This window comes from Hippopotamus amphibius, chromosome 3, assembly GCF_030028045.1.
Source record: "Hippopotamus amphibius kiboko isolate mHipAmp2 chromosome 3, mHipAmp2.hap2, whole genome shotgun sequence".
NCBI classification, from domain to species: Eukaryota; Metazoa; Chordata; class Mammalia; order Artiodactyla; family Hippopotamidae; genus Hippopotamus; species Hippopotamus amphibius.
Window position 1 is genome coordinate 143,809,843 of NC_080188.1, and position 27,686 is coordinate 143,837,528.

At 36.0% G+C, this 27,686-nt stretch overlaps 1 protein-coding gene across 1 annotated transcript in view; it reads left to right on the forward strand.

Annotated features, from left to right (window-relative positions):
- The window catches only part of DNAH14 (dynein axonemal heavy chain 14), a 537,201-nt gene that overhangs the window by 204,171 nt on the left and 305,344 nt on the right, over positions 1 to 27,686 (forward strand). Inside the window, exons 26-29 of the mRNA XM_057727198.1 lie at positions 4,318 to 4,405; positions 14,982 to 15,235; positions 25,894 to 26,125; positions 26,820 to 26,873. Coding sequence (XP_057583181.1) covers positions 4,318 to 4,405; positions 14,982 to 15,235; positions 25,894 to 26,125; positions 26,820 to 26,873 — 628 coding nt within the window. The remainder of the gene's footprint in view (positions 1 to 4,317; positions 4,406 to 14,981; positions 15,236 to 25,893; positions 26,126 to 26,819; positions 26,874 to 27,686) is intronic.

The window sequence follows — 27,686 nt, forward strand, 5'->3', positions numbered from 1 at the left end:
TCATCTTATTTGTAAGGGGGATACTTCTGTAGGCAAAGAAGCTAGAAAAATGCATCTGGGCATTTGAGAGAGAAATAGATTTTAAATTGCTGCTCTGGGATTTTTCTGGTTAAGGTAGTCTTATCACTTGCTGATAATAATAGTCCTGTCTCTTTCTTTACAATTCTTTTAAAAATGTCACTTTCTTTTCATGTCGTTTAAGATGATAAATTTTGTAGAGTGTTGAAAAGTACACATGGTAGTGAGCATCTTCCTTTTGTTTCTACTTTTGTTGGGAAAGTTTCTAATGTTTCACCATTTATGATGCTTAGGTTTCTGGAATATACCCTATATCAAAGTCAAGTGTTTTATTCTATTCCTAGTTTGCAGAGATTTTAATAAGTAAGGATGTTTAATTACATCAGATATTTTTATGACTCTGTTGAGAAACTCATGCTCTTTTGCCTTTAATTTGTGGATGTCATGAATTACATAAATAAATTTCCTTATGTTGAACTTTCCTTGATTTTCTTATTCATTTATTGGCCCCTTATTTCCTAAGAAAATTATCTCAAACATTTCCTACTTTTTGTGGATTCATTGATTTCTTTTTTATTTTTAACATCTATCAGATATTTTGATGCTATGTTGTTATTCATAGACGTTCTTAGTAGAGTGTTCCTTTAGTCAATATATCAGTATTTATACCAGTTAATATTTTTTGCTTAAATTCTATTTTGTTTAATATTAATAACATCATACCTGTTTCCATGATCACAAACATTTGTATCACAATGTTATTTTTAACATTTCTGTGTCATGTAAATATTTCTTGAATCAAGAATGGATTTTAATTCTTGCTTTTATTTTGTTTCACTTTTTACCAATATCAAAGTCCTTGCTGTCAGTACTAATTAGTCTGTATGCCCAAAAGATCCACTCTCTGCCTTTTTTTGTCTTGTATCCATTTGGGATGCTCATATCCATGGACTGTGTAACCTGGATTCCTTGCCCTCTAACTTCCAGTTGGGTGGGGCAAATGAGAGGCTCCCTGCCCCATCCTGCCTGTCTCACTACAGTTTTAGAAGAATCTATGTTCCTTTACCTAAAGCCATAGCTTTTGACAGGTGGCCCTTCTCCAAAGTCTCTAACCCTCACCAGGTTCCAGTAATATTGCTCCCCTTACTCCTTAAGTCCTTTGGTTGTAACAGCTGCCCCCAGTTGCTAGACCCTCATACTTCACCAGCCCTGTTGGTTCCCTTAACCCTGCCTTCATCTCTGCAGAGTCCCTTCATTAAACCCTCTCCAAGTAATCCTTTAAATGTGCTGTTTCCTGCTGACTGATATGCTGCCTTTCAGCATTTATTTTGATTACCAACACATTTGGACTCATACCTGCCATCCTTTTGTTTTCTAATTGACCGGTCTTTTGGTTTTGGGTTTTGGGGGATTTTTTTCACTAACTATTATTAGATTAAGTTTCTTCATCTCTTATGTTATAGCTGTGCCAAAGTTATACTTTTTTTTCTAGTGAACACTCTTAAGATGTTAATATACTTAGTGAAACATATTTCTCCCCAGAGAGCATGTGTCACTTCATAATTCCCTCCCATCACCTTGTAATCACTTAGGATTTTATTCCAAATTGCTGTTTGTTCTCGATTTATGGGTCAGTAATTATCCATGCTTAGTAAACTTTTGGTTTCTTTTGTTTTCATTCATTATTATTTCATAGGTCTCACATTTTAAATTTTATTCTCATTTTGCTGTATATATCTCCAAGTAATTTTTTCAGAAAGCATCTCTGCTAGTTTGGCTAAGAATAGAATCATCATAAGTTCAAATTCAATTTGTTGAATTCTAGCTCCCTAAAATATCACTAGAACAATTTGTTCCTAAGACAAAACTGAGTTTATTAAGTAAGGGAAAATACTACTTAGACCCTTAAGAGTGCCTCAGAAGAGGAATGATAAAATAGGAATACTTATTGAGATTTTCAGGTCTAGTTTAAGTCAGGTCTTTCAATGTGGGTGGAGTTGATTAGAACTGGATAAAGATCAGGATATAATAGTTTAAGACTGGTGGACACAGCAAAGCAGAATTTGCCCATTTATGCTGAGATTATGGGGGGAGGGGAGGGAGGCAGGGGGAATCACTTTTATTTTCATACATGACCATTCTGCAATTCAGTCAAAATGGTGAGCTTATTATATTAATAATACATTATTCAATTTTCAAAAATAGTTTATTTTACCTAGAAGCCTTTTCTTGACTTTTGATTACATACTTGCACCATTCTATTTGGCTATATTTTTTTTATCTCATCAAATATAACAGAACTTTGATGATATGTTATCTTACCAGAAAATTTCAACATGTTGAGTCCTAAGTTATGACTTTAACCTGGCTGATTGTCAGACACCATCAGTTGTAAGATACATCCTGATTTCAGAGACGTTAAAATGTGTCTTAGAGTTAATAAAGTAAAGTAACTATTTCACAGTTTTCTTCTCTCTCTCCTTTATTAACACTGCTTCCTCATTTTAGTTTTTCTATTGGTAGGGATTTGTGTTCTTTTTCTTGGTATTAATTTTCCTAAAATGACCATTCTTGGTTATCTGTTCATATATTTGTACTGGCAAGTCCCTCTTCTATAAACAAATACTAGTTTCTAATTACAACAGCCCACCTATAGGTATTGCTCGACAAGTAGAATGTGCAAGACCTAGTCTATGAGTAGCTTCTCTTTCAGTGCATGAAGATTGCTTTCCATTTCTCCTTGAAGTCACAAACTACCCACGACACTTCCCTGCCACTCTAGGTCCAGCACTATTTCAAATATTCTCCTTCTTATGGAAAAATGCCAAGGTCATTGACAACAATTTCTTTGTTTCCTTCCTTCCCCTCTCTACTTCCTTCCCCTCCTTTCTTTCTCTCCTGTAGCCATTTAGGATATGTGGAGTTATTTCAGGCTTCACTCTGCTTCTCTGCCCAGCCCCAAACCTAAGAGAAATCCACCAAGCACTTCTCTGAGTTTTCATTCTGAATAGCTACCAGCAGCTCAGCATGGGGGGCAAGGCAAATTGGTAGAGGCAGAGGCCCATTGTTTTCCCTATTTAGAAAGCCCTCTTAATTAATTTTCCTAAAGATTCATCCTGGGCTCCCTCCTGCATTTATTCAATCTCAATATTCTATGAGCTTGTGTGTGTATTTATATAAATATAAATGTAGAAAAAATAAGCATCAAAATAGAAAGCAAAGAACTAAATAAGAAAACCCAAAATAAAGATCATAAATATCAATGTAAGTGTGTTTATTAACTAAGATCAAAATGTAATTATATGCTGCTTGGGAGATACAGCAATGCAATAAAAAGTTATGAAAAAAAGCAGTCAAGATATTTCATGGGAACAGCAAACAAAAAGAAAATAAAGCCATTAAACAAAATAAAAGATCATTTTAATTGATGAAAGATGCATTTCCCACTGATAGTACTTTGAAATATATAAAAAGTTGTAAATACACTTCTCAGTGGCAATCATAATATAAAAATAAATACCATTTGCAATTGCAGCAAAAATTTATACAATCAATATTCATTTAAAATATTTGAGTAAATTTGATAAGTAAAAAAAATGAAGTCATTTAAGTGTTAGAAGAAAATAAATTAAATTTAGGGTTGAGAATTTCTAAGGCATGATGTCAGAGATAAAATAAAGCAAAAGATTGAAGAATTTGACTGTATAGAAACTGAAAATTTCTAAACAAAAAAAAATCCAACATAATATCAAAACATATACTGTTGGCACATATTAACTTTGGTCTTAAAATGTGGGGATATTTTTCATAAATTGTATTTTCTCCATTACTTTTAAAAGCTAAATTATAATTAAATTTTAAAGTTAAATGCAGGACTTTACTGTTAAAATTCACCTGGTCATTTCAGACCAATATTCAATTTTGTAGAAATTATTTCAGATACTGGTTTTGTCACTGATAGTATTAGAAATTGAAAGCTAAAATGTGTCATCTCCTAGTTTAATATAGCTTTACCACCCCAGAAACTCAGTGGTTTCATTGGAAAAGTGTAGATGATATTAAAGAGAAATGTAAGGAATATGTATTATGCATGAACTAAAGCTCTATTATCTCTATTTTGTCATATATATGACACATGTGTATATATATATATGTACATATATATATACCTAAATTAGAACAGAAAAGTTGGAGAGCCTAAAAGGAAAGTTCCTCTGTGATCTTGTCATGTTTGATCATTAAATGGCCATAGTCAATGATTAGATATAAATATTATAAATAAATTTTTTTTGTTTATAGATTTGTAGTTCAAGGAGTTGAAGACTGGTACTATCAAAAATTTTCCATATGGGTGGTATCTCATCCAGGACAAGTGGTACTCACTGTGGTAAGTAAATGCTGCTTTGATATACAAGTGTTTAATTTGTGACTACATGCCAAGAAAACAAAGATTTAGAAATAAGCCATTATGAAGGGTACGGATACATGTATCTTACTCTGAACTGCATAAAGAAATAAGATGGGCAGATGGATGGATAAATGGACAGATATGTGATAAAGCAAATATTAGCAAAAAGTTCATTAAGGAACGTAGGTGGTAGGTATATGGGTATTCATTTTATAATTTCTTCAACTTGTTCATGGTTTTAAAATTTTTCATAATAAAATGTAAATATCCAAATTAAAATAATGTTATATCCACTTGACTGACTGGCATACAGACGTTAAAATAAATGATTGTGAAAACACCTAGAAACACAGATAATTCTTAAAATAATATTAAATTTTTAAAACATCTCTTTTAAATTTTATGGCATATGATTAGTGTACTTTCTTAAATAAATATTAAATATTAGAAAAAAATTTCATAATAAAATGTTGAATGGAAATAAACCATAAATTCTTTTCTTAGGGATACCACTATATTGCATTGTATTTGTCTTCTACTGCTGTCATTACAAAGCTACTACAAACTTAATTGCTTAAAAGAACACAAATTTATTATCTTAAAGTTTAAGAGACCAAAACAGACCTTGCTGGGCAAAAATCAAGCTGTTAGCAGGGCTGTATTCCTTTCTGGAGTCCCTAAGGGAGAATCCATTTCTTTATCTTTTTCCAGCTTCTGTAATTCTTTGGTTCATGGCCTCTTTCTTCATCTTCAAAGCTAGCAATGTTGTCTCTCTTTGACTGTTCTTCTGTAGTTATATCTCCTGTTCAGAAGCAGAAAAAGTTCTCCAATTATAAGAGTACATGAGATTACACAGGGCCCTCAGAAAACCTGGAACCTCCCCATCACAAGGTCTTAATTTAATCAACATTTCCCACAGAAGGTGACATATTCATGGGTTTTGGGGATTAGCACATGGATGGAAAAAAAAGAAAAAGAAGAGGGGAAAAAAGAAAAAGAGAAATTATGAGAGTTGTCATGGAAGCTAGGGGAGGAGAGAGGGACTTATTGTTTGATTTTTCTCTAGAAAAAGTAGTAGTCATCATTTTTAAATGCTCCAGAAAGGTCTGAAAACTGCATTATGTCTGTCAATTATGGGGGTCAACACAAACCTTGAAGACAATATTTTTTTCTGGAGTAATAAGGGTAGAAGCCATATTGCCATGAGTTACCTTTATCAACTATTTTTAAAGCACAATTGACCTCATAGTTCTCTATTAAATTTTAAAATAACATTACATCTTTTTACTTTACCTTGACCCACCCTAATTTTCAAGTCTTTGTTAAAATAACCTGAGATTGTGGACACAAATTATGATTATCAAACCTCCTTCATCCCCTTTATCATCCACTTGCCTGAATATTGATAAAATACTCTCAGACCTTAGGCTGAGGACCTATTTAAGCTGTTGTTTATGAAGACAACAAAATTATAATTAATCAGTCTGCACATTTCTGTGGTTTACCAGGCATTCAAATAATCAAATCTGCTGTACTAAGAAAACACTGTTCCTAAACCCCTGGTCTTCCAAACGTGCTTAACAATTAGAAGCAGTCTGTTTTCTATTTCCAGAAATACTTTATGATAGATTTCAGCTTCAGTCATTGAATACATTTTTGTTTTTCCCATGTCTGCCTTTCTTACTGCTAATTTCCCATCCCAGCATGCAATTTACAACTTCCCTTTCTCTTGAACTTCTGCATATGTAACATGGCTAGGACCTGTCTCTGAGTAGACACCTACTGGGATGATGAAATATCTACATGCATTGGCCACTGACAGAATTTCAATATGGATTTAACCAAGCTATAGTATTTGAGAATTCCCCTCTATTTACATAAATAAATAAATAAATAAATAAATAAATAAATAAATAAATAAATAAAAATCCAGCTCACAGTCTACCTCATCAGATCCAAATCCTCCTTCAGCCTGCACTGAGGCAGCCTAGGAAAGGGACTCAGTGCACTGGATGCTCTCTCCTGAGGCTGTGAATCTTGAATAAATATCTCAAGGATGGCAGTACCATGGCTTTTGAGCAGACTCTTTTGTGGCATGACCTTGACTATGGTTCCTGATGCCTGGCCCAGATTCTTGCTCCTGCCCACTTCCCAAGCCTCAGCTCTACCTCCTGCTACTCTGCTGTTATGGGTCTACACCATCCTTTAGGGAAGTCAGAGTTAGTTTCTGTTACATGCATCCAAAAACACTGACTGATACATCAAGTTTCCCATTGGGTGCCCTGTTTTCTTGCTCTGGAAAAAAAAAAATCTCATCATTCTACATACTTTCTCTATGCTAATTATTCCTGCTATTTATTTCTTTACAGCTCTACTTGTTTCTTAGGCACTTCAAATTCACTGAAGTGAATTTTTTTAAGCTCTTTATTGGAATATAATTGCTTTATACTCTTGTACCAGTTTTTGAGGTACACCAAAGTGAATCAGCTGTATTCATACATATATCCCTATATCCCCTCGCTCCCACAACTCCCTCCCACCTTCCCTGTCCTGGCCCTCTAAAGCATCACCCATCATCGAGTCAATCTCCCGTTCTTATACAGCAATTTCCCACTAGCTATCTATTTTACATTTGCTGGTGTATATATGTCCATGCTACGCTCTCACTTCATCCCAGCTTCCCCTTCACCAGGCGCCCCTCAGCCCTGTGTCGTCAAGTCCATTCTCTACATCTGCATCTTTCTTCGTAACTTCTCACTGGGATCATCAGTACCATCTTTTTAGATTCCATATATATAAGTTATCATATGGTATTTGTTTTTCTCTTCCTGGCTTACTTTGCTCTGTATAACAGTCTCTAGGTCTATCCACCTCACTACTTGTAGCTCAATTTCATTCCTTTTTATGGCTGAGTAATATTCAATTGTATACATGTGCCACTCTTCTTTATCCATTCATCTGTTGATGAGCATTTAGGTTACTTCCATGTCCTGGCTATTGTAAATAGTGCTGCAATGAACATTATGGTACATGTTTCTTTTTGGATTATGGTTTTCTCTGGGTATATGCCCAGTAGTGGGATTACTGGGTCATGTGGTAGTTCCATTTTTAGTTTTTTAAGGAACCTCCAAACTGTTTTCCATAGTGGCTGTACCAGCTTACATTCCCGCCAACAGTGCAGGAGAGTTCCCTTTTCTCCACTCTCTCTCCAACATTTATTGTTTCTAGATTTTTTCATGATGGCCATTCTGAGCAGTGTGAGGTGATACCTCGTTGTGGCTTTGACTTACATTTCTCTGATGATTAGTGATGTTGAGCATCTTTTCATGTGTTTGTTGGCCATCTGGATGTCTTCTTTGGAGAAATGTCTATTTAGGTCTTCCACCCATTTGTGGATTGGGTTATTTGCTTTTTTGGTATTAAGCTGCATGAGCTGCTTGTATATTTTGGAGATTAATCCTTTGTCCGTTGCTTCATTGGCAAATATTTCCTCCATTCTGAAGGTTGTCTTCTTGTCTTGTTTATGGTTTCTTTTGCTGTGCAAAAGCTTTTAAGTTTCTTGATTTTGTGTATTCTTGATTTTATTTCCATGATTTGTGTATTCTTGATTTTATATCCATGATTCTAGGAGGTGGGTCAAAAAGGATCTTGCTTTGATGGATGTCATAGAGTGTTATGCCTATGTTTTCCTCTAGGAGTTTTATAGTGCCTGGCCTTACATTTAGGTTTTTAATCCATTTTGAGTTTACTTTTGTGTATGGCATTAGGAAGTGTTCTAATTTCATTCTTTTACATGTTGCTGTCCAATTTTCCCAGCACCACTTATTGAAGAGGCTGTCTTTTTTCCGCTGTATATTCATGCCTCCTTTGTCAAAGATAAGGTGCCCATATGTGTGTGGCTTTACCTCTGAATTCTCTATTCTGTTCCATTGATCTACCTTTCTGTTTTTGTGCCAGTACCATACTGTCTTGATCACTGTAGCCATGTAGTATAGTTTGACGTCAGGAAGCTTAATTCCACCAACTCTGTCTTTCCTTCTCAAGATTGCTTTGGCAATTCTGGGTTGTTTGCATTTCCATACAAAATGTAAGATTTCTTGTTCTAGTTCTGTGAAAAATGCTGTTGGTAATTTGATCGGGATTGCATTGAATCTGTAAATTGCTTTGGGTAGGATAGTCATTTTCACAATATTTATTCTTCCAATCCAAGAATGTGGTATGTCCCTCCATCTGTTTGATTTCTTTCATCAGTGTCTTATACTTTTCTGCATACAGGTCTTTTGTCTCCTTAAGCAGGTTTATTGCTAGGTATTTTATTCTTTTTGTTGCAATGGTAAATAGGAGAGTTTCCTTAATTTCTCTTTCTGCTCTTCCGTTGTTAGTGTATAGGAATGCAAGAGATTTCTATGCATTAATTTTATATCCTGCTACTTTACTAAATTCATCGATTAGTGCTAGCAGTTTTCTGGTAGAATCTTTAGGGTTTTCTGTGTATAATATCATGTCATCTGCAAAGAGTGACAATTTTACTTCTTTTCCAATTTGGATTCCTTTTATTTCATTTTCTTCTCTGATTGCTGTAGCTAAAACTTCCAAAACTATGTTGAATAATAATGGTAAGAGTGGGCAACCTTGTCTTGTTCCTGGTCTTAGAGAGAATGGTTTCAGTTTTTCACCATTTAGAATGATGTTGGCTGTTGGTTTCTCATATATGGCTTTTATTATGTTGAGGTAATTTCCTTCTATGCCCATTTTCTGGAGAGTTTTTATCATAAATGGATGTTGACTTTTGTCAAAAGCTTTTTCTGCATCTATTGAGATGATCATATGGTTTTTATCCTTTAATCTGTTAATATGATGCATCACATTGATTGATTTGCATATACTGAAGAATCCTTGCATCCCAGGGATAAACCCTACTTGATCATGGTGTATGATCTTTTTAGTGTGCTGTTGGATTCTGTTACCTAGTATTTTGTTGAGGATTTTTGCATCTATATTAATCACTGATATTGGCCTGTAATTTTCTTTTTTTGTGACATCTTTGCCTGGTTTTGGTATCAGGGTGATGGTGGCCTCGTAGAATAAGTTTGGGAGTGTTCCTCCTTCTGCTATATTTTGGAAGAGTTTGAGAAGGATAGGTGTTAGCTCTTCTCTAAATGAGTGATAGAATTCTCCTGTGAAGCCATCTGGTCCTGGGCTTTTGTTTGTTGGGAGATTTTTTAATCACAGTCTCAATTTCAGTGCTTGTGATTGGTCTGTTCATATTTTCTGTTTCTTCCTGGTTCAGTCTTGGAGGATTGTATTTTTCTAAGAATTTATCCATTTCTTCCAGGTTATCCAATTTATTGACATATAGTTGCTTGTAGTAGTCTCTCATGATCTTTTGTATTTCTGAGGTGTCAGTTGTTACTTCTTTTTCATTTCTAACTCTGTTGATTTGCATCTTCTCCCTTTTTTTCCTAATGAGTCTGGCTAATGGTTTATCAATTTCATTTATTTTCTCAAAGAAATAGCTTTTGCTTTTATTGATCTTTGCTATTGTTTCCTTCATTTCTTTTTCATTTATTTCTGATCTGATCTTTATGATTTCTTTCCTTCTGCTCCCTTTGGGTTTTTTTGTTCTTCTTTCTCTAGTTGTTTCAGGTGTAAGGTTAGGTTGTTTATAATAGATTTTTCTTGTTTCTTGAGGTAGGATGGTATTGCTATAAACTTCCCTCTTAGAACTGCTTTTGCTGCATCCCATAGGTTTGAGGTTGTTGTGTTTTCATTGTCATTTGTTTCTAGGTATTTTTTGATTTCCTCTTTGATTTCTTCAGTGATTTCCTGGTTGTTTAATAGAATATTTTTTAGCCTCCATGTGCTTGTATTTTTTACAGTTTTTTTCCTGTAATTGATATCTAGCCTCATAATATCTTTCTCACGGTCAGAGAAAATGCTTGATACAATTTCAATTTTCTTGAATTTACCAAGGTTTGATTTGTGCCCCAAGATGTGATCTATCCTGGAGAATATTCCATGTGTACTGGAGAAGAACATGTATTCTGTAGTTTTTGGATGGAATATCCTGTAAATATCACTTAAGTTGACATGATCTAATGTGTCATTTAAAGCTTGTGTGTCCTTATTTATTTTCTCTTTGGATGATCTGTCCTTTGATGTAAGAGGGGTGTTAAAGTCTCCTACTATTATTGGGTTCCTCTTGATTTCCCCTTTCATGGCTGTTAGCATGTGCCTTATGTATTGAGGTGCTCCTATGTTGGGTGCGTAGATATTTACAATTGTTATATGTTCTTCTTGGATGGATCCCTTGATCATTATGGAGTGTCCTTCTTTGTCTCTTGTAATAGTCTTTACTTAAGTCTAATTTGTCTGATATGAGCATTGCTACTCCAGCTTTCTTTTGACTTCCATTTGCATGGAATATCCTTTCATCCCTTTACTTTCAGTCCATATGTGTCCCTTTGTCTGAAGTGGGTTTCTTGTAGGCAGCATATGTAAGGGTCTTGTTTTTGTATCCATTCAGCCAGTCTGTGTCTTTTGGTTGGAGCATTTAATCCATTTACATTTAAGGTGATTATTGACATGTATGTTCCTATTACCATTCTCTTAATTGTTTTGGGTTTGTTTTTGTAGGTCTTTTCCTTCCTTGTGTTTCCTGCTTAGAAAAGTTCCTTTAGCAATTGTCATAACGTTGGTTTGATCATGCTGAATTCTCTTAACTTTTGCTTGTCTGTAAAGCTTTTGATTTCTCCATCGGATCTGAATGAGATTCTTGCTGGGTAGAGTATTCTTGGCTGTAGGTTTCTCTCTTTCAGGACTTTCAGTATATCCTGCCATTCCCTTCTGGCCTGCAGACTTTCTGCAAAAAGATCAGCTGTTGTCCTTATCGGTTTTCCCTTATATGTTATTTGTTGCTTTTCTCTTGCTGCTTTTCATATTTTTTCTTTGTGTTTAATTGTCGTTAGTTTGATTAATGTGTGCCTTGGTGTATTTCTCCTTGGGTGTATTCTGTATGGGACTCTCTGTGCTTCTTGGACTTGGTTAATTATTTCCTTTCCCATGTTGGGGAAGCTTTCCACTATAACCTCTTCAAATATTTTCTCAGACCCTTTCTTTTTTCCTCTTCTTCTGGGATGCCTATGATACGAATGTTTGTGCGCTTAATGTTGTCACCAAGGTCTCTGAGACTGTCTTCCATTCTTTTTATTCTTTTTTCTTTTTCCTGCTCTGTGGCAGTTATTTCCCCCATTCTATCTTCCAACTCACTTATTCGTTCTTCTGCCTCAGTTTTTCTGCTGTTTATACCATCTAGAGTACTTTTAATTTTGGTTATTTTGTTGTCCATTACTGTTTGTTTGCTCTTTAGTTCTTCTAAGTCCTTATTAACTGTTTCTTGTTTTTCTCTATTTTGTTATCAAGATTTTGGATCATCTTTACTATCATTACTCTGATTTCTTTTTCAAGCGTTTTTCCTATTTCCTCTTCATTTAATTGGTCTTGTGTATTTTTACCTAGTTTCTTCATCTGTGGCATATTTTTTTGTCATCTCATTTTTCCCCCACTTTGGATGGGCGGGCTTGTGTTCCTGTCCCACTGGCTGTTTGGCCTGAGGTTTTAAGCAGTGGAGTTTGTAGGCTGTTGAGTATAGCTGGGTGTTGGTGTTGAGGTGAGAACCTCTGGGAGACCTCACTCTGATGAATATTTCCTGGGAACTGGGTTTCTCTGTTAGTCCAATGTTTTGGACTCAGAGCTCCCACCAAAGGAGCTAAGGCCTGACCTCAGGCTTGTGAATCAAGATCCCACAAGCCGTTGGAGCAGGAAAAACAAAAAAAATTAAAAAGAAAAAAAGTTGGAGAACAGCAGGACAATAGCAAGATAAAAACTACAATAAGAATAGGAAACTAACAGATGTGTTTGAAAAAATTTAAAAAAGAAATAGATGGAGCAATAACTGGACAGTAAAACATCCGCAATACCCAAAGTGAGGAGGTGGGAAGAAAGAAAAAGAAAAAGAAAAAGAAAAGAAAAGAAAAAAGACAGAAAAGGCCTTGGCTGTGGGGGCAGGGCTTAGACGGGGCAGGGGGGTTAGACAATGGGCAGGGCCTACACTTAGAAAAAGCCCTGAGGGTGATGGGGAATCAGGCTTAGGCCCAATGAGGCAGAGGAGCCCAGGAATACCTCTGGTCCTGGGGACAAAGGACCAGTCCAGGTACCCAGCAGGCTCCCTGGGCCCAAGTTGTTGGGAGAAATGCTAGGCAGCTCCCCTAGTCCTCCAGAGTCGGAAGGTCCCTCCCCCTTGGGACCTTTCTCCTCTTCCTTACCCCCTCCCTCCTATTCCCCTAGGACCCTCACAGCTGGAGGGGGCACTAGAAGGCAGGAGACCAGACTCTAATGCCCAACAGGCTTCCTAGGGCCAACTGGGCTAGGGTAACATTTGCAGCACTACCCCAGATCTCCCAGTCTCATAGGGTCCCTGTCTGCCTCTCTTCCTCTCCCCCGCCCCCCACTCTCCTAGGTCCCAAGCAGCTGGAGGCGGCCCTGGAGTGTGAAAAACCAGATCTCTGAGCCTAGCAGGCTTCCCAGGGCTAGTGGGCAGGGGAAGTACCTTCCCTGCCTCCCTTGATCCTCCAATCCCAGAAGGTTCCCTCCCCTGCCCACCTCTTCTCTTCTCCTCTCCTTTCCTTCTACACCCCTAGGACCAGTGAGACCTACAGGGGGTCCTGGAGGACTGAAAACCTGGCCTGGGAGCACAACAGGCCTCCCCATGCCAAGTGGGTAGGGAGATTTCCTGCAGCATCTCCCCTGATCCTCCAGTACTGCAAGGTCCCCCCCCACCACTGTCTGCCTCTCTTCCTCTTCCCCTCTCCTCCCTCCCTCCCACACCTGTAGGATGCACTCAGCTAGAGAGGGCCCCAGAGACCAAGGGACTAGACTCGGAAGCCCAGCAGGCCCACCTGGCCCAAGTGGGCAGGAGAAAGTTCCTCTGCATCTCCCCTGGTCCTCTGATCCTGGAACATCCCACCACCAGTCTGCCTCTCTTCCTCTTCTCCTGCCATGCTCCTACACCCCCAGGACCAATGCATCTGGGAGGGGACCCTGGAGAGTAGGAGACCAGGCCTGGGAGCCCAGCAGGCTTCCCAGGCCAGTGGGCAGTGGAAATGCCTACCACCCCTCCCCTGATCCTCTGATCCCAGAGGGTCCCTCCCCGCTTCAGCCTCTCTTCTTCTCCCCCCACTGCTTCCCTCCTGTACTTCTAGGACCAATGGCCCAGAGGGGCCTTGGAGGGTGGAGGGCTTGCCCAGAAGAAATACCCGGTGGTGCCTTCCCTATTCTTCTGACCTGGAGAAATCCCTTCCCACCCCCACTTTCTGCCTCTCTCCCTCCCACTGTCCCCCTCCCCACCATGCCCCCAGGACCCACGTGCCAGATGGGGGCCCAGAGAATGAAGGACCAGGCCCAGGAGCCCAATCAGCCTCCCTGGCCAAGAGGGCACACAAAACACCCTCTCACCTCCCCGTTCCCTGATCTCAAAGCCCCCACCCCCACCTGTCTGCCTCTCCACCTCCTCGCCCCTCCTTCTTCCCTCCCACACCACCAGGACCCTGGCAGCCTGGAGAGGGTCTTGGAGGTTGGAGGACCCCACTGGGGAGCTCAGCAGGCCTCCTGGCCTCCTGGGCAAGAGAAACCCAGTTGTGGTTTCTATCTCCCCAGCCCCCAAGTGTCCCCCCAGGTGGGAACCTCCCCCCTCACCCAGCTACCCCGCAGGGGTGCCAGTCCCATACGACTTCCCTTTTCCCGCCCCCATGACTTCCCCCTGGTCCTACCCAGTTGCTCCGGGGTTCCTCAGGTCTCCTTGGGCCTCAGGTCCCCCACTAGCCTCAGGCACCGATCTTCATTGAAGTGAATTTGAAGGCACTTCAAAATGAATTCATTGTGTCCCTTCACCTACAACATGCTTTTCAACAGGTAATATCTTAGTGACTAGAATCATAATTCACCTAATCACAGGCCAGAAACCTATGAGCCTCCTGATAGATCTCCCTCCATTAAGTGCCAAGTCAATCTGACAATTAAGCCAGTAGCCTTCTTAAAACAGCTCTAGTATGTATGGAAAGAGTGTCAAAAATAGGTCAAATAATAGAAATTATATAAAGTTTCAAAAATTACAATTACAAATTTAACATATTCTGGGTATAGTATTAATACTTCTAAGTCCAACTGAAAAAACAGAAGTAGTTTCATTTCGGAAATTATAATACCATTATTACTGTCCCCAGGTTATTACTTAACCTAAGTGATGATAGATTAAGAATACAAAATTTAGAAAGTAGATGGTAAATATGTTTTCACTTATTAAAGAATAAGGTTCCCACAAGCATTAATCAGAATTCAAACTCTAACTCTCAAATACAATACAAATGTGTAAACTCTATCTTTTACACACACATGATGCTGTCACACGTAACACACTCCACATATACCTCATGAAAATATCTATTTTCATTTACAAAATTTATGCTTCAAATGTTATTTTTATATCTTAATTTTTCAGAGCCAGATCATGTTTTATAATGATTGTATCAAAAGTTTTGTGAGTTCTCATTCAAAAGAAGAGGTGGAAAAAGTCCATGCTTGTATGATACGTCATCTAGAAGAGGTTGCAGAGCTGGTAGTGCTGGATACTAATAACTCTCGAACAAAAGTTGTACTAGGGGCATTGCTTACCCTTTATGTTTACTGCAGAGACATAGTGAGAGATTTACTGCTTAAAAGTATTTTTAATGCAGAGGATTTTGAGTGGACAAGGTAGGTAGATCTAAATTACAACTCTAAATAAAATAACTTCTCACAGACCTATCTCTAGGTAAATTAATTCTCTACCTCAAACTTTGTCAAACCTGAGTTTTAATTTTCGGGAATTTACAGAAATTCTAAGCAAACTGCATCAACTTGAGTACCATATTTCTGTGCTTTCTTCTTTCTCTTTTCCACTGTCCTTCTCCTTTGTTTTTACTTCTTTTTGCTTTATCTTCCTGAACTTGCCACACTCATCTCATAGCTGCATTTTCCCTTTTGCCTTTCAGCTAGGGGGCAGTTTTCAATGGGTGGTGAGAGACACTCTACCTCAAGCCTCTTCTTTCCCCTGTGTGCTCTCAGTTCTGGAACAGACTAAGCTGGGAAACAAATCAGAGAATATTTCTAGCTAATTCTGTAACTCAGAACTCCCTTCCTGCTACCAGAGTCAATTAGTATATATTTATATATATATGTAGTAGTTCATATACAAATATGAAAGTATATAAAAATAGAGCCACTAACTTTGGTGAAGAAATCAAGCATAAGATTCCTATAATAAATGTAAAGTTTCAAACTTCTGAATTGGTTTTTTTTCTTAAGTTTCCTCTGTTCATAGGAAAACAACTGTCCTACCTTATAAGGTCTTTGATTCTCAAGAGAAGTTTATTTTTAATAAATTCTGCATGAGCAAAAATTTCCTTATTGTAGGTATGACAATTTCCTTTAAACTCTAGAGAAAATAGAGTGAAAAGAGGCTGCTGCATTTGACTGGCACCACTGTCGACTATATTTATCAGAATGCTTTATATTTTATATACAATCACATGTTTATATTACTGAAGTGTAACTGTATACATTCTTAATTGCTAAAGAAATATACCATGTCTATGAACCATCACCTTACAAAAGTTTAGTATGTCATTATTACTTTCTATTGACTCTCTTTAAAAGTGAAAATAAAAAGTGGAAGAGAATATATAGAAAGGTAAAGTAGGAGAGAGAAGATTCTAACAAGACTCTGAATGTATCTATGATTCTAGGGGTATAGTTCCCATATAGCGTGCCAAGGTATCCCAGAGCACCATGGGGAACTCACAGAGTGCTGTGAAATTTTTTTAAACTTTTGAGGGACCCATAGGGATATACAACATCAGTCAAATACCAAGCAAACTAGCAGTTTGAAGCAGTTCACAATGTTAACATTAGATCATGCAACAAAATTTCAGTGACTTCTTATCTTTACAAGGGTAGGTTTTTGGCAGTGGCCCTGATAAAAAAGCAAGCACTGAGTGGAAATTAATGTGGCACAGGAATTAAGATTGTCATGATCCAATCTAATTTCAAGGTTTGAGAAGTTATGCAATACACAACAGGCACACATATACTGGCAATTATTTAAGAATAAAATAAATATGTTTTACTTTCAATTTGTTTGTATAATTTTTAAAATAAGCTACTATAAGTCAGATACAAAAATACTTATTAAGCTGCTTTGAGCCTAAAAATTAATGAAAGGAACTATGAACTATTTCTTTTGGCCTACAGTAATCATGAAAATTCACTGATACATTACAAGTGCAGTGAACCAAAAAAGTTTGAGAACCTCTGTTCTATGGGAAGAATAATAGAAAGATTAAAGTTCTGGAAATTGATATTCTATTTAAATAATGATTTAGCACTTGAATCATAAATGCTGGTTCTTGGAAAAATTTCCTTTTTAAAAAAATTTTTTCCTAAACTCACACAATATGGTCAATTAATCTACAGCAGAGGAGACAAGAATACATAATGGGGAAAAGACAACCTCATCAATACATGGTGTTGGGAAAACTGAACAGCTGGATGGAAAAGAATGAAACTAGAACATTTTCTCACACTTTATACGAAAGTAAAATCAAACTGGATTAATGACCTAGATGTATGACCTGAAACCATAAAACTCCTAAAAGAAAGCAGAGGCAGTATGATCTGTGACATTGGTCTTAGCAATATTTTTTTGTATCTGTCTCCTCAGACAAGTGAAACAAAAGCAAAAATAAACAAATGGGACCTAATCAAACTTAAAAGCTTTTGCACAGCAAAGGAAACCATAAATAAAACAAAAAAGCCTACTGAACGGGAGAAAATATCTGCAAATGATATGTTTGATAAGGGGTCAATATCCAAAATATATTAAAAACTCATACAACTCATTATAAAAAAAATAAACAACCCAATTAAAAAAGTGGGCAGAGGACCTGAACAGACATTTTTCCAAAGAAGACACACAAATGGCCAGCCTACACACAAAAAGATGCTCAACATCACTAACCTTCAGGGAAATGCAAATCAAAACCACGAGATATCAGCTCACATCTGTCAGAATAGCTATTGTCAAACGGACAAAAAATAACAAGTGTTGTTGAGGATGTGAACAAAAGGGAACCCTCATGCACTGCTAGCAGAATTGTAAATTAGTATAGCCATTCTGGAAAACAGTATGGAGTTTCCTCAAAAAATTAAAAAATAGAACTACCAGCAATTATACCACTAAAGAAAATGAAAACACTAATTCAAAAAAATAATATGCATCTCACTGTTCATTGCAGTATTATTTACAATAGCCAAGATATGGAAACAAGCTAAACATCAATCAACAGATGAGTGGATAAAGAAGATGTGGTATATACATGCAATGGAATGTTAACCATAAAAAGGAATGAAGTTTTGCCATTTGGAGGGTATTAGGCTTAGTGGAATAAGAAAGGCAAATACTGTATATTTTCACTTATATGTGTAATTTAAAAAATAAAACAAATGAACAAATATAACAAAACAGAAACAGATTCACACTTACAGAGAACAAACTAGTGGTTACCAGAAGGGGAAGGGGTGGGAGGGAGGCAAAATAGGTAAGGTGGATTAAGAGGTACAAACTACTAGGTATAAAATAATAAATTACAAGGATGTATAATCTATAAAATTGTCAAACACTGTACTATACACTGAAACATAATATTGTAAGTCAACTATACTTCAATTAAAAAATTTCATTTCCTTCAACAATGACTTCTCTCTTATGGTTATATGATCTTCATCTGAGACTTTGCAAGGTGGTGTAGTTTATAATTTTTTAAATTTTATTTTAAATTTAAATTTCATTTTTAAAATTTAACTCATTTTTATATTTCCTTATAATCTGCCTCATTCTCGAAAGGATTTAAAAGGGTTTATAAGGACATACAAAATACTACATGACAGCATAAACTGAAAGTGGAATGAGAGAAGAAAGGCAAATGAAAGTGAAAAACCAGTGCCTAATAATTACGTGACACGATAAAGGTGTTAGCTAACAATACTATGGCAGTCATATTGCAATTTTTATATGTATCAGATCAACACATTGTACACCTTGAACTTACACAAAGTCAATTATATCTCAATTAAAAATAAAAATAAAAATATATAAAATAAAGATTGTTCTAAGAATGCTAAAAAAAAGACCTTTGGTAATTCTAAATTCTCAAAAGATATTGTACCTGCCTCCCCTTGGGATTCAGAATAAAAATAGCACTAAAGTATTAAAAATGTGTAGGGATGACTTTTTTCCATGATGATGCTTTGATGCTTTATTAAAATATGAGATGTAAAATTCTTTCCAAAAATATTCTTTGATATTTCTCCTTTGAATTAAGTCACCACTGGTGGGGCCTTAAAGAGTGTCAAGAAGGCATATCAGGGTTCCCAGCCCATGATAAGAGGCTCCTGAACTCACCTATTCCCACAGACACACACCAAATCTACAGCTGCACACAAAACAATTCCTTCTGAAAAGGATCCAGAAACTAGCTGAGTAACCCCTAACATAGGGAAAACAAGACAAAACCCACATCAAAATGAGTAAGAAAGGCTGGGACACACTCTCATCATAAACTCCACCCCCAGTAGAGTGACATATAATCATGAGGAAACAACTCCCACAGCTTCTCCCTGAGGAGCAATAGGCTTGGACTAGCACCCAAATTTTTAAGACTTTCACCTGAATGATGGGTCCCCAAAACACCCAGTTCTGAAAGTCGACTGGGCTTGCATCCACAAGATGCCACACCATAACAAAGAAAGAAAGAGTTGTTAGCAGGTTAGCAAGGACTAGCAGTGACTATTCCACCAAGCTCAATGCTGAAGGAATGAAAAGAAATGCCCATCTCCCACTCTTTCTCTGAAAGAGGCCTATTTGCATATTTTAAAAGCTACACTCTAAGGGTGAGGATTCCAATTTAACAGATATCTAACAGCTGGCTGCATTCCTCTCTGAAGACCTGGGAGGCCAACAGGCACAATCTCTATGCCCTTCCTTTGTCCTGCTCCATGTTGCCAGTGTCTCCCTGAAAGGAATTTTGCATACATCTGGTACTCTGGCCACTGCAGCTGCCACCCAAAGGATGCACCCCTTGACAATCTGGCTCTAGTGGCCAGTAGGGCCTGCCTTTCTAGGTTCAATGGACTGTAGCAAAAAAACAAACAAACAAACAAAAAAAAAACCAACAAATAAAACCCTCTTATCTACTTATCCTGCCAGCACTATCTCCCATTCTTTCCCTAAAAGAGGCTTATTTGTACTTTAAAAGCTGTTTCCTGAGGGTCTGGCTTCCAATCAGCCTGCATCTAGGTGCTGACTGAGATGCTTCTCTTTGGGACAGACATGTCTTGGCATACCATCACATACTAGGAGCCAGTAAGAACAAAGAAATTAGACTAGATAGTCACCAAGGTTTGAAAGACAACCAACAGCTAGGGCTGGCTGAATGATAAGTTTTTTCTCCTACACAAGAACACTCACTCAAGACAGGGAGAAGGACTAATTTTACCTAAAGCACAAAAACCAACACAGGGAGTGAAGGAAAATGAATAAACAGAGGAATATGTTCCAAACAAAAGAACACAATAAAACTCAAAAAGCCAATCTTAATGAAACAGATATAAGGGATGTACCTGATAAAAATATAAGTGGTGTACCTGATAAAGGTTTCAAAATAATGGTCATAAAGATGTTTACTAAGGTCAAGAGAACAATGCACCAACAAAGTGAGAAGTTCAACAAAGCGACAGAAAATATAAGAAAGTATCAAGCAGAAATCATAGAGCTGAAAAATACAATAACTAAACTGAAAAATTCAAAAGAGGGGATCAAGAACAGACTAGATGAAGTGGAGAAAAAACCAGCAAACTTGAAGACAGAGCAGTGAATTCAATCAGAGGAGCAGAAAGCAAAAGAGAATAAGAAAAGTGAAGATAGCTTAAGGGACTTATAGGACACTATCAAGTGGAAAAATATTCCCATTATAGGGGTCCCAGAAAAGGAAGGGGAGGGGGCAGAAAGCTTATTCGAAGAAATAATGGCTGAAAACTCCACTAGCCTGGAGAAAAAAAGAGGCATCCAGATTTAGGAAGCCCAGAGAGTTCCTCCAAATAAGATGAATATAAAGAGATCCACACCAAGACACATTATATTTAAATTGTAAAAAGTTGAAGATGAAGAGAGAATCTTAAGGGCAGCAAGATAAAAATAACTTGTTAAGTACAAGGGAAGCTCCATAAGACTATAAACAGATTTTTCACTAGCAACTTTGCAGGCCATTAGGGAATGGCCTGATATACACAAAGTCCTGAAAGAAAAAACTGCCAACTAACATATTCTCTGTGACAAAACTGTCCTTCAGAATTGAAGAAGAGAAAAAGAGTTTTCCAGTGAAGCAAAAACTGAAGGAGTTTATCACCACTAGGATGGTTTTATAAGAAATGTTAAAGGAATGTCTTCAAGCTGATTAGTAATAAGAAAACATGAGTATAAATCTCACTGATAGATATATAATTAAATACAGAATTCTCTAATATTGTATTGGTGGTGAGTAAATCACTTATAAATGTAGTATGAAGGTTAAAAGACAAAAGTGGTAAAAATAAAAATGCATTAATCTGTTAATAGATACATAAGATAAAAAGATGTAAGTTATAACATCAAACACATAAAATGTGAGACGTGGGTGAAAATATAAACTTTAGCACACATTTGAACTTAAGTTTTTAGCAGCTTAAAATAGGCTGTTTTAATATAATATGTTTTATATTAGCCACAAGGCAAAAAACTTAGATACCTAAAAGAGAAAGAGAAAGGAATCTAAGTATACCATTATTTAAAAAATCATTAAACCACAAAGGAAGAGACAGCAAAAAGAAAAGAACAAAAGAATTATAAAACAGATGAAAAACAATGAACAAAATGGCAAAAGTAAATCCATACCTATCAATAGTTACTTTATATGTAAATGGACTAAATTCTCCAATCTAAAGACACAGAAATGGCTGAATAAAAGAATAGATGAGACCCATTTATATGCTGCTTACAGGAGACTCATTTCAACTTTGAGGATACATACAGATTGAAAATAGAAGAATAGAAAAAAGATATTCCATGAAAACCGGTACCAAAAGAAAACTGGAGTAGCTGTACTTATATATCAGACAAAACAGACTTTAAGACAAAGATTCTAATGAGACAAAGAAATTAATTACACTAAGAAAACTGGAAAGTTCACAAATATTTGGAGATTAAACAACAGGTCAAAGAAGAAATCAAAAGAAAATTTAAAAATACCTTGAGACAAATAAAAATGAAAATATAACATACCAAAATTTGTGGTATGCAGCAAAAGAAGTTATGAGGGAAATTAATACACATAAATGCCTACCTCAAGAAACACTTCTTATTTCAAATAAACAACCTGACTTCACACCTCAAGGAAGCAGAAAACAAAGAACAAAGCCCAAGTTAGTAGAAGGAAGGAAATAACAAAAATCAGAGCAGAACTAAATGAAATAGAGACTAAAAAGACAATAGAGAAGGTTAATGAAGCTAAGAGCTGGTTCTTTGAAAAGATAAATGAAACTGACAAACTTTTGCCTCTATTAACCAAGAAAAAAAGAGAATTCAAATAAATAAAATCAGAAATGAAAAAGAAGACATTATAACTCATATCACAGAAACGCAAAGGATCATAAGAGACTACTCTGAACAACTGTATGTCTACAAATTGGAAACCTAAAAAAGAAATGGATAAATTCCTAGCAACAAACAAGCTACCACAACTGAACCGTGAAGAAATAGAAAATCTGAACAGACCAACAGCTAGTAAGGAAATTGAATCTCAAATCAAAGCTTCCCAACAAATACAAGTCCAGGACCACATACCTTCACTAGTGACTTCTACCAAACATGTAAAGAATTAATATGAATCCTTCTCAAACTCTTCCAAAAAACAGAAGAGTAGGGAATACATCCAAATTCAATGAGACCAGCATTACCCTGATACCAAAACCAGGCAAGAATACTACAAGAAAAAAGAAAATTATAGGCTAGTATCTCTGAATGAATATTGAAGCAAAAATCCTCAAAAATATTAGTGAACTGAATTAAGTGGTACATTAAAAGGATTGAACACCATGATCAAGTGGGCTCTATGCCACAAATGCTTCAGATACACAAATGAATCAGTGTGATATGCCACATTAACAAAATGAAGGAAAAAAAATATGATCTCTCAATAGATGCAGAAAAAGCATTTGACAAAATTCAACACCTAACCATGATTTTAGAAAGCTCAACAAACTTGATAAAGAGGAAACGTAAGTTCAACTCAAGGATGGAAGATGCCTTAGAGGACTGGGACAGGGAGGGTGGGGGGGACTCAAGGGAGGGTGGGGGGGAGTCAAGGGAGGGAGGGAATATGGGGATATGTTTATAAAAACAGATGAAAGAACTTGGTGTACCCCCCCAAAAATAATCAATAAATAAATAAAATTTAAAAAAAAAAGAGGAAATGTACCTCAACATGATAAAGGCCATATATGACAAGCCCACTACTAACATCATACTCAACAAGGAAAAGCTGGAAGCCTTTCTTCTAAGATCAGGAACAAAACAAAGATGTCCACTCTTGCCACTTCCATTCAACATACTACTGAAAATCAGAGCAATCAAGCCAGAAAAATAAATAAAAGGCATCTAAATCAGAAAAGAAGTAAAACTGTCACTATTTGCAGATGACATGACATGATACATAGAAAATCCCAAAGACTCCACCAAAAAACTGTTAGTACTAGTAAAAGACAGCAGGATACAAAATCAATATGCAACAATCAGTTACATTTCTATACACTTACATCAAACTATCAGAAAGAGAAATTAAGAAAACAATCCCATTTATAATTACATCAAAAATAATAAAATACTTAGGAATAAATTTAAGCCAGGAAGTAAAACATCTGTATACTGAAAACTATAGCACATTGCTGAAAGAAATTGAAGGCACAACCAAGTGGAAAGCTATTCTGTACTAAAGGATTGAAATATTATTGTTAAAATGTCCATACTACCCAAAGTGATCTATTCAATGCAATTTCTATCAAAATTCCAATGGCATTTTTCACAGAAATAAACAAATATGTATATGGAACCACAAAAGACCCTGAATAGCCAAAACAGTCTTGAGAAAAAAGAACAAAGCTGGAGGCATCACACGTCCTGATTTCAAACTATACTACAAAGCTATAGTAATCCAAACAGTATGGTAGTGGCATAAAAAAGACACAGATAAATGAAACAGAATAGACAGCCCAGAAATAAACCCACACATATATGGACAATCAATCTATAACTAAAGAGCCAGAAATATACAATGGGGAAACAATAGTCACTTCAATAAATTGTGTTAGGAAAAGTGGATAGCCTTATGCAACGAATGAAACTGGATCACACTTTTATACTATACACAAAAATTAACTCAAAATGGATTAAATACTTGAACATAAGATCTGAAAACCATAAAACTCCTAGAAGAAAATATAGTAAGCTACTTGACATTGGTTTTGGCAATGATTTTTGGATTTGACACCACAAGTAATGGGAACAAAAGCAAAAATAAACAAGTGTGGGGCTACGTCAAACTAAAATCCTCCTGCATAGCAAAGAAAATCATCAACAAAATGAAAAGGCAACCTACTGAATGGGAGAAAATATCTGCAAATCATATACCTAACAATAGGTTAATATCCAAAATAAATAAGGAATTCATGTAACTCAATAGCAAAATGAACAAACAAACCAATGTGATTTAAAGATTGGCAGAGAACCTGAATAAACATTTTTCCAAAGAAGGCATGCAAAAAGCCACCAGGTACATGAAAAGGTATCAACATCACTAATTACCAGGGAAATGTAAATCAAAACCACAATGAGGTATGACTTCACACCTGTTAGAATGGTTATCATCAAAGAGATAAGAGAGAACAAAGTTGACTAGGATGTGGAGAAAAGGAAAGCCTTGTGCACTTTTTGTGGGAATGTAAATTGTGCAGCCACTATGGAAAAATGTATAGAGGCTCCTCATTAAATTAAAAACAGAACTTCCATGTGATCCAGTGATTCCACTGCTGGTATTTATCCTAAGGAAACAAAATCGCTATTTCAAAAAGGTATCTGTATTGCCATGTTCATCACAGCATTATTTACAATAGCTAAGACATCTGTCCAACTGATAAATGGATAAAGAAAATGTAGTATATGTATAGAGAGGAATATAATTCAGCCATAAAAAAAGGAAATCCTGCATTTACTACAACATGGACGGACCTTGATGCCATTATGCTAAGTAAAATAAGTAACATACTGTATTATCTCACTTATATGTGAAATCTTAAGAAAAAAAGAAAACAAACAAAAAACAAAAACAATGAACTCATAGAAACAGAGAGCGGACTGGGGGTAGCCAGAGGTGAGATTGGATAGTGCAAGTAACTGGTGAAGATGGTCAAAGGTACAAACTTCCAGTTGTAAGATAAATAAGTTCTGGGGAAGTAATGTATAACATGGTGACTATAGTTAACAACACTTTATTGTATATTGAGGAATGCCAAGAGGGTAGACCTTAAAAGATCTCATCACAAGAAAAAAATTATAACTATGTGAGATTATGGATATCACCTAAATTTACTGTGGTGATCATTTTACAATACATACGTATATTGAATCATTATGTTGTACAACTTAAACTAATACAATGTTATATGTCAATGTCTCAATAAAACTAGGAAGCTACATATGGGTCACAAATTTAACTCACAGCCTTGTAGAGGAGAAAGTTTATGGTTAGCTACACAATTCATGGTATTAAGAAAAACAATCAGTTTCACAAAGTACAGTTTTGTTTTGTTTTGTTTTGTTTTGTTTTTTGATACTTAGAACATTTCTCTCAACTACCCTCACAGAAAGGACCATGGTTATAATGAATAATGTCTGAAATTACATTCTTATGGAAACCACAAAAACTTCTTAGAGATGATTGTTATATAAATCTTCCATTTACGCTGACCATCACACCAAAGTAGCATAATTCAACAAGGCCATTTTTCCCATAGGGAAGAGTCCTCATGCTTGTAGGCTTCTGAATTCTAGTATTTCTTGTCTAATATAGCAATTAATGAATTAGCCATCACTCTTTTCATTTGATTTTAATGTTTTGATTTCTATGTTTTTTAATCAATAGTCCACTTTTAATCTTATGTTTCTGCATGTGAAAAAATTAAAAATAATTTTGCCCAAATAATATGAGCATTTAAAATATTATTTTCAGACATTTGCAATATAAGTGGAATGAAAAACAAAAGTTGTGCTATGTATCTCAAGGAGATGCCAGCTTCACTTATGGCTATGAGTACTTGGGCTGTACCCCACGACTGGTTATTACGCCTCTCACTGACAGATGCTGGCTAACTCTTACCCGAGCACTACACTTAAATCTAGGAGGTTGCCCTGCTGGTCCAGCTGGTACAGGAAAAACTGAGAGTGTCAAAGATCTAGCAAAAGTAAGTGGTTTCTATATCCAGAATAAAAAAAAAATTTTTTAGTCACACAAACTTTAATGGTTATCTTAAGTTTACACCACTCCCATCGTTAAGATGTTTGTAATATTTAACAAACATTAACACATTCATTAATTCATTCATCATCATTTAATTTTGAATGCTTATTGTGTGCTGGGACTTGGGATCTCAGTAAGTCAACATATGCTTTGTGTTTACTTGGAATATCACCAACTAACATGTAAATGGTTGGTTTGTCTCCCTTCCCTTTCCTGTAGAGGTGATATTTCCTATAGAGGTGATATTTGAGCCACATACACAGATTTGTGCCTAGTCTTTGTGATTAACAGCAGTAAGTGAGTGTGTGTGTGTGTGTGTGTGTGTGTGTGTAAGAAAAAGCGACAGAGAGAAAGAAGCAACTGATGAAAGCAGTTTTTTCTTAGTTTATTTGTTAATTTGTTGATGTGTTTAAAAATATGACCTTAAGGCTCCATGTACTAATCAGCTCAACTATAACAGCACATGTGCATTTATCCATTAATGAGTTTTGTGAATTTCTAAATTTGGCATGTGATTCATCTTTATGTTGCAAAAGGATTCTCAAAAGAATAAAGATGTTTTATTACTCTGGAAGTTTTAAAATTAGCAGTTTGTGTGATGTCAATAAATACATTAAAATATTATTTTTGTTTCCCAGTCCTTAGGCAAACATTGTGTAGTCTTCAACTGTTCTGAGGATTTGGATTATAAGGTAAAGCTTATTCACATATATTCAGGAAAAAAATATTGTACACTTAAAAGAAATAATTCATTGTGGATTAAAAGAACAAGAAAAATATTTATCTTAGACATTAAGTATTAATATAACTATAAGTGCTATTCTTTTAAACTAATAGAAGAGAAACTTTGAATGTAATTGAAACAAAACATCATACAATTTACCTTTATTCAACTGAGCTACTTCCTAAGACAGAGATTTTCAAGCTTTTTGACAGGGGGGATCTTTCCAAACAAAATTGATATGGAACATGAATGTATAAAAAATTGAGTACTTCTTCATTAATGTAAGTTTATAAATTCCAACCCTATACTTTTATTTACTGAAAATGTAATAATTAAGAACAATGAGCTATTATGATTAACACAAAAATTTGAGTCAGAATTTATATAGATGATTACAATTTTATGTCAGCCTTATTTTGTTTTGGTTCCTTACTAAGACATCTCATAACATTCTGAAATATTTATTAAAATTTTATGTACCTCTGTGCCTGTCACAAATTTACTTAGTTTCAAAACACTCCAATTTATTTTATTCTGCAAACCTCTTACATTTTACTGCTGTCATTATTTTGTGGTTCAGAACACATTGCCTCTGAGATCCTGCATTTCCAACATGTATTCACCTGGCACATTAAAAATATCAGTAAACGTAAATAAGTTGACTGAATTATTATTCTTAAAACAATTACCAAATAGCCTGTCCTCCCTGGAAACTATCTTACCTTGGGGCCCAGCAGGAGTGGGACTAGTGTAAGGTGAGTGAAGCTCTCACCTGCTAAGC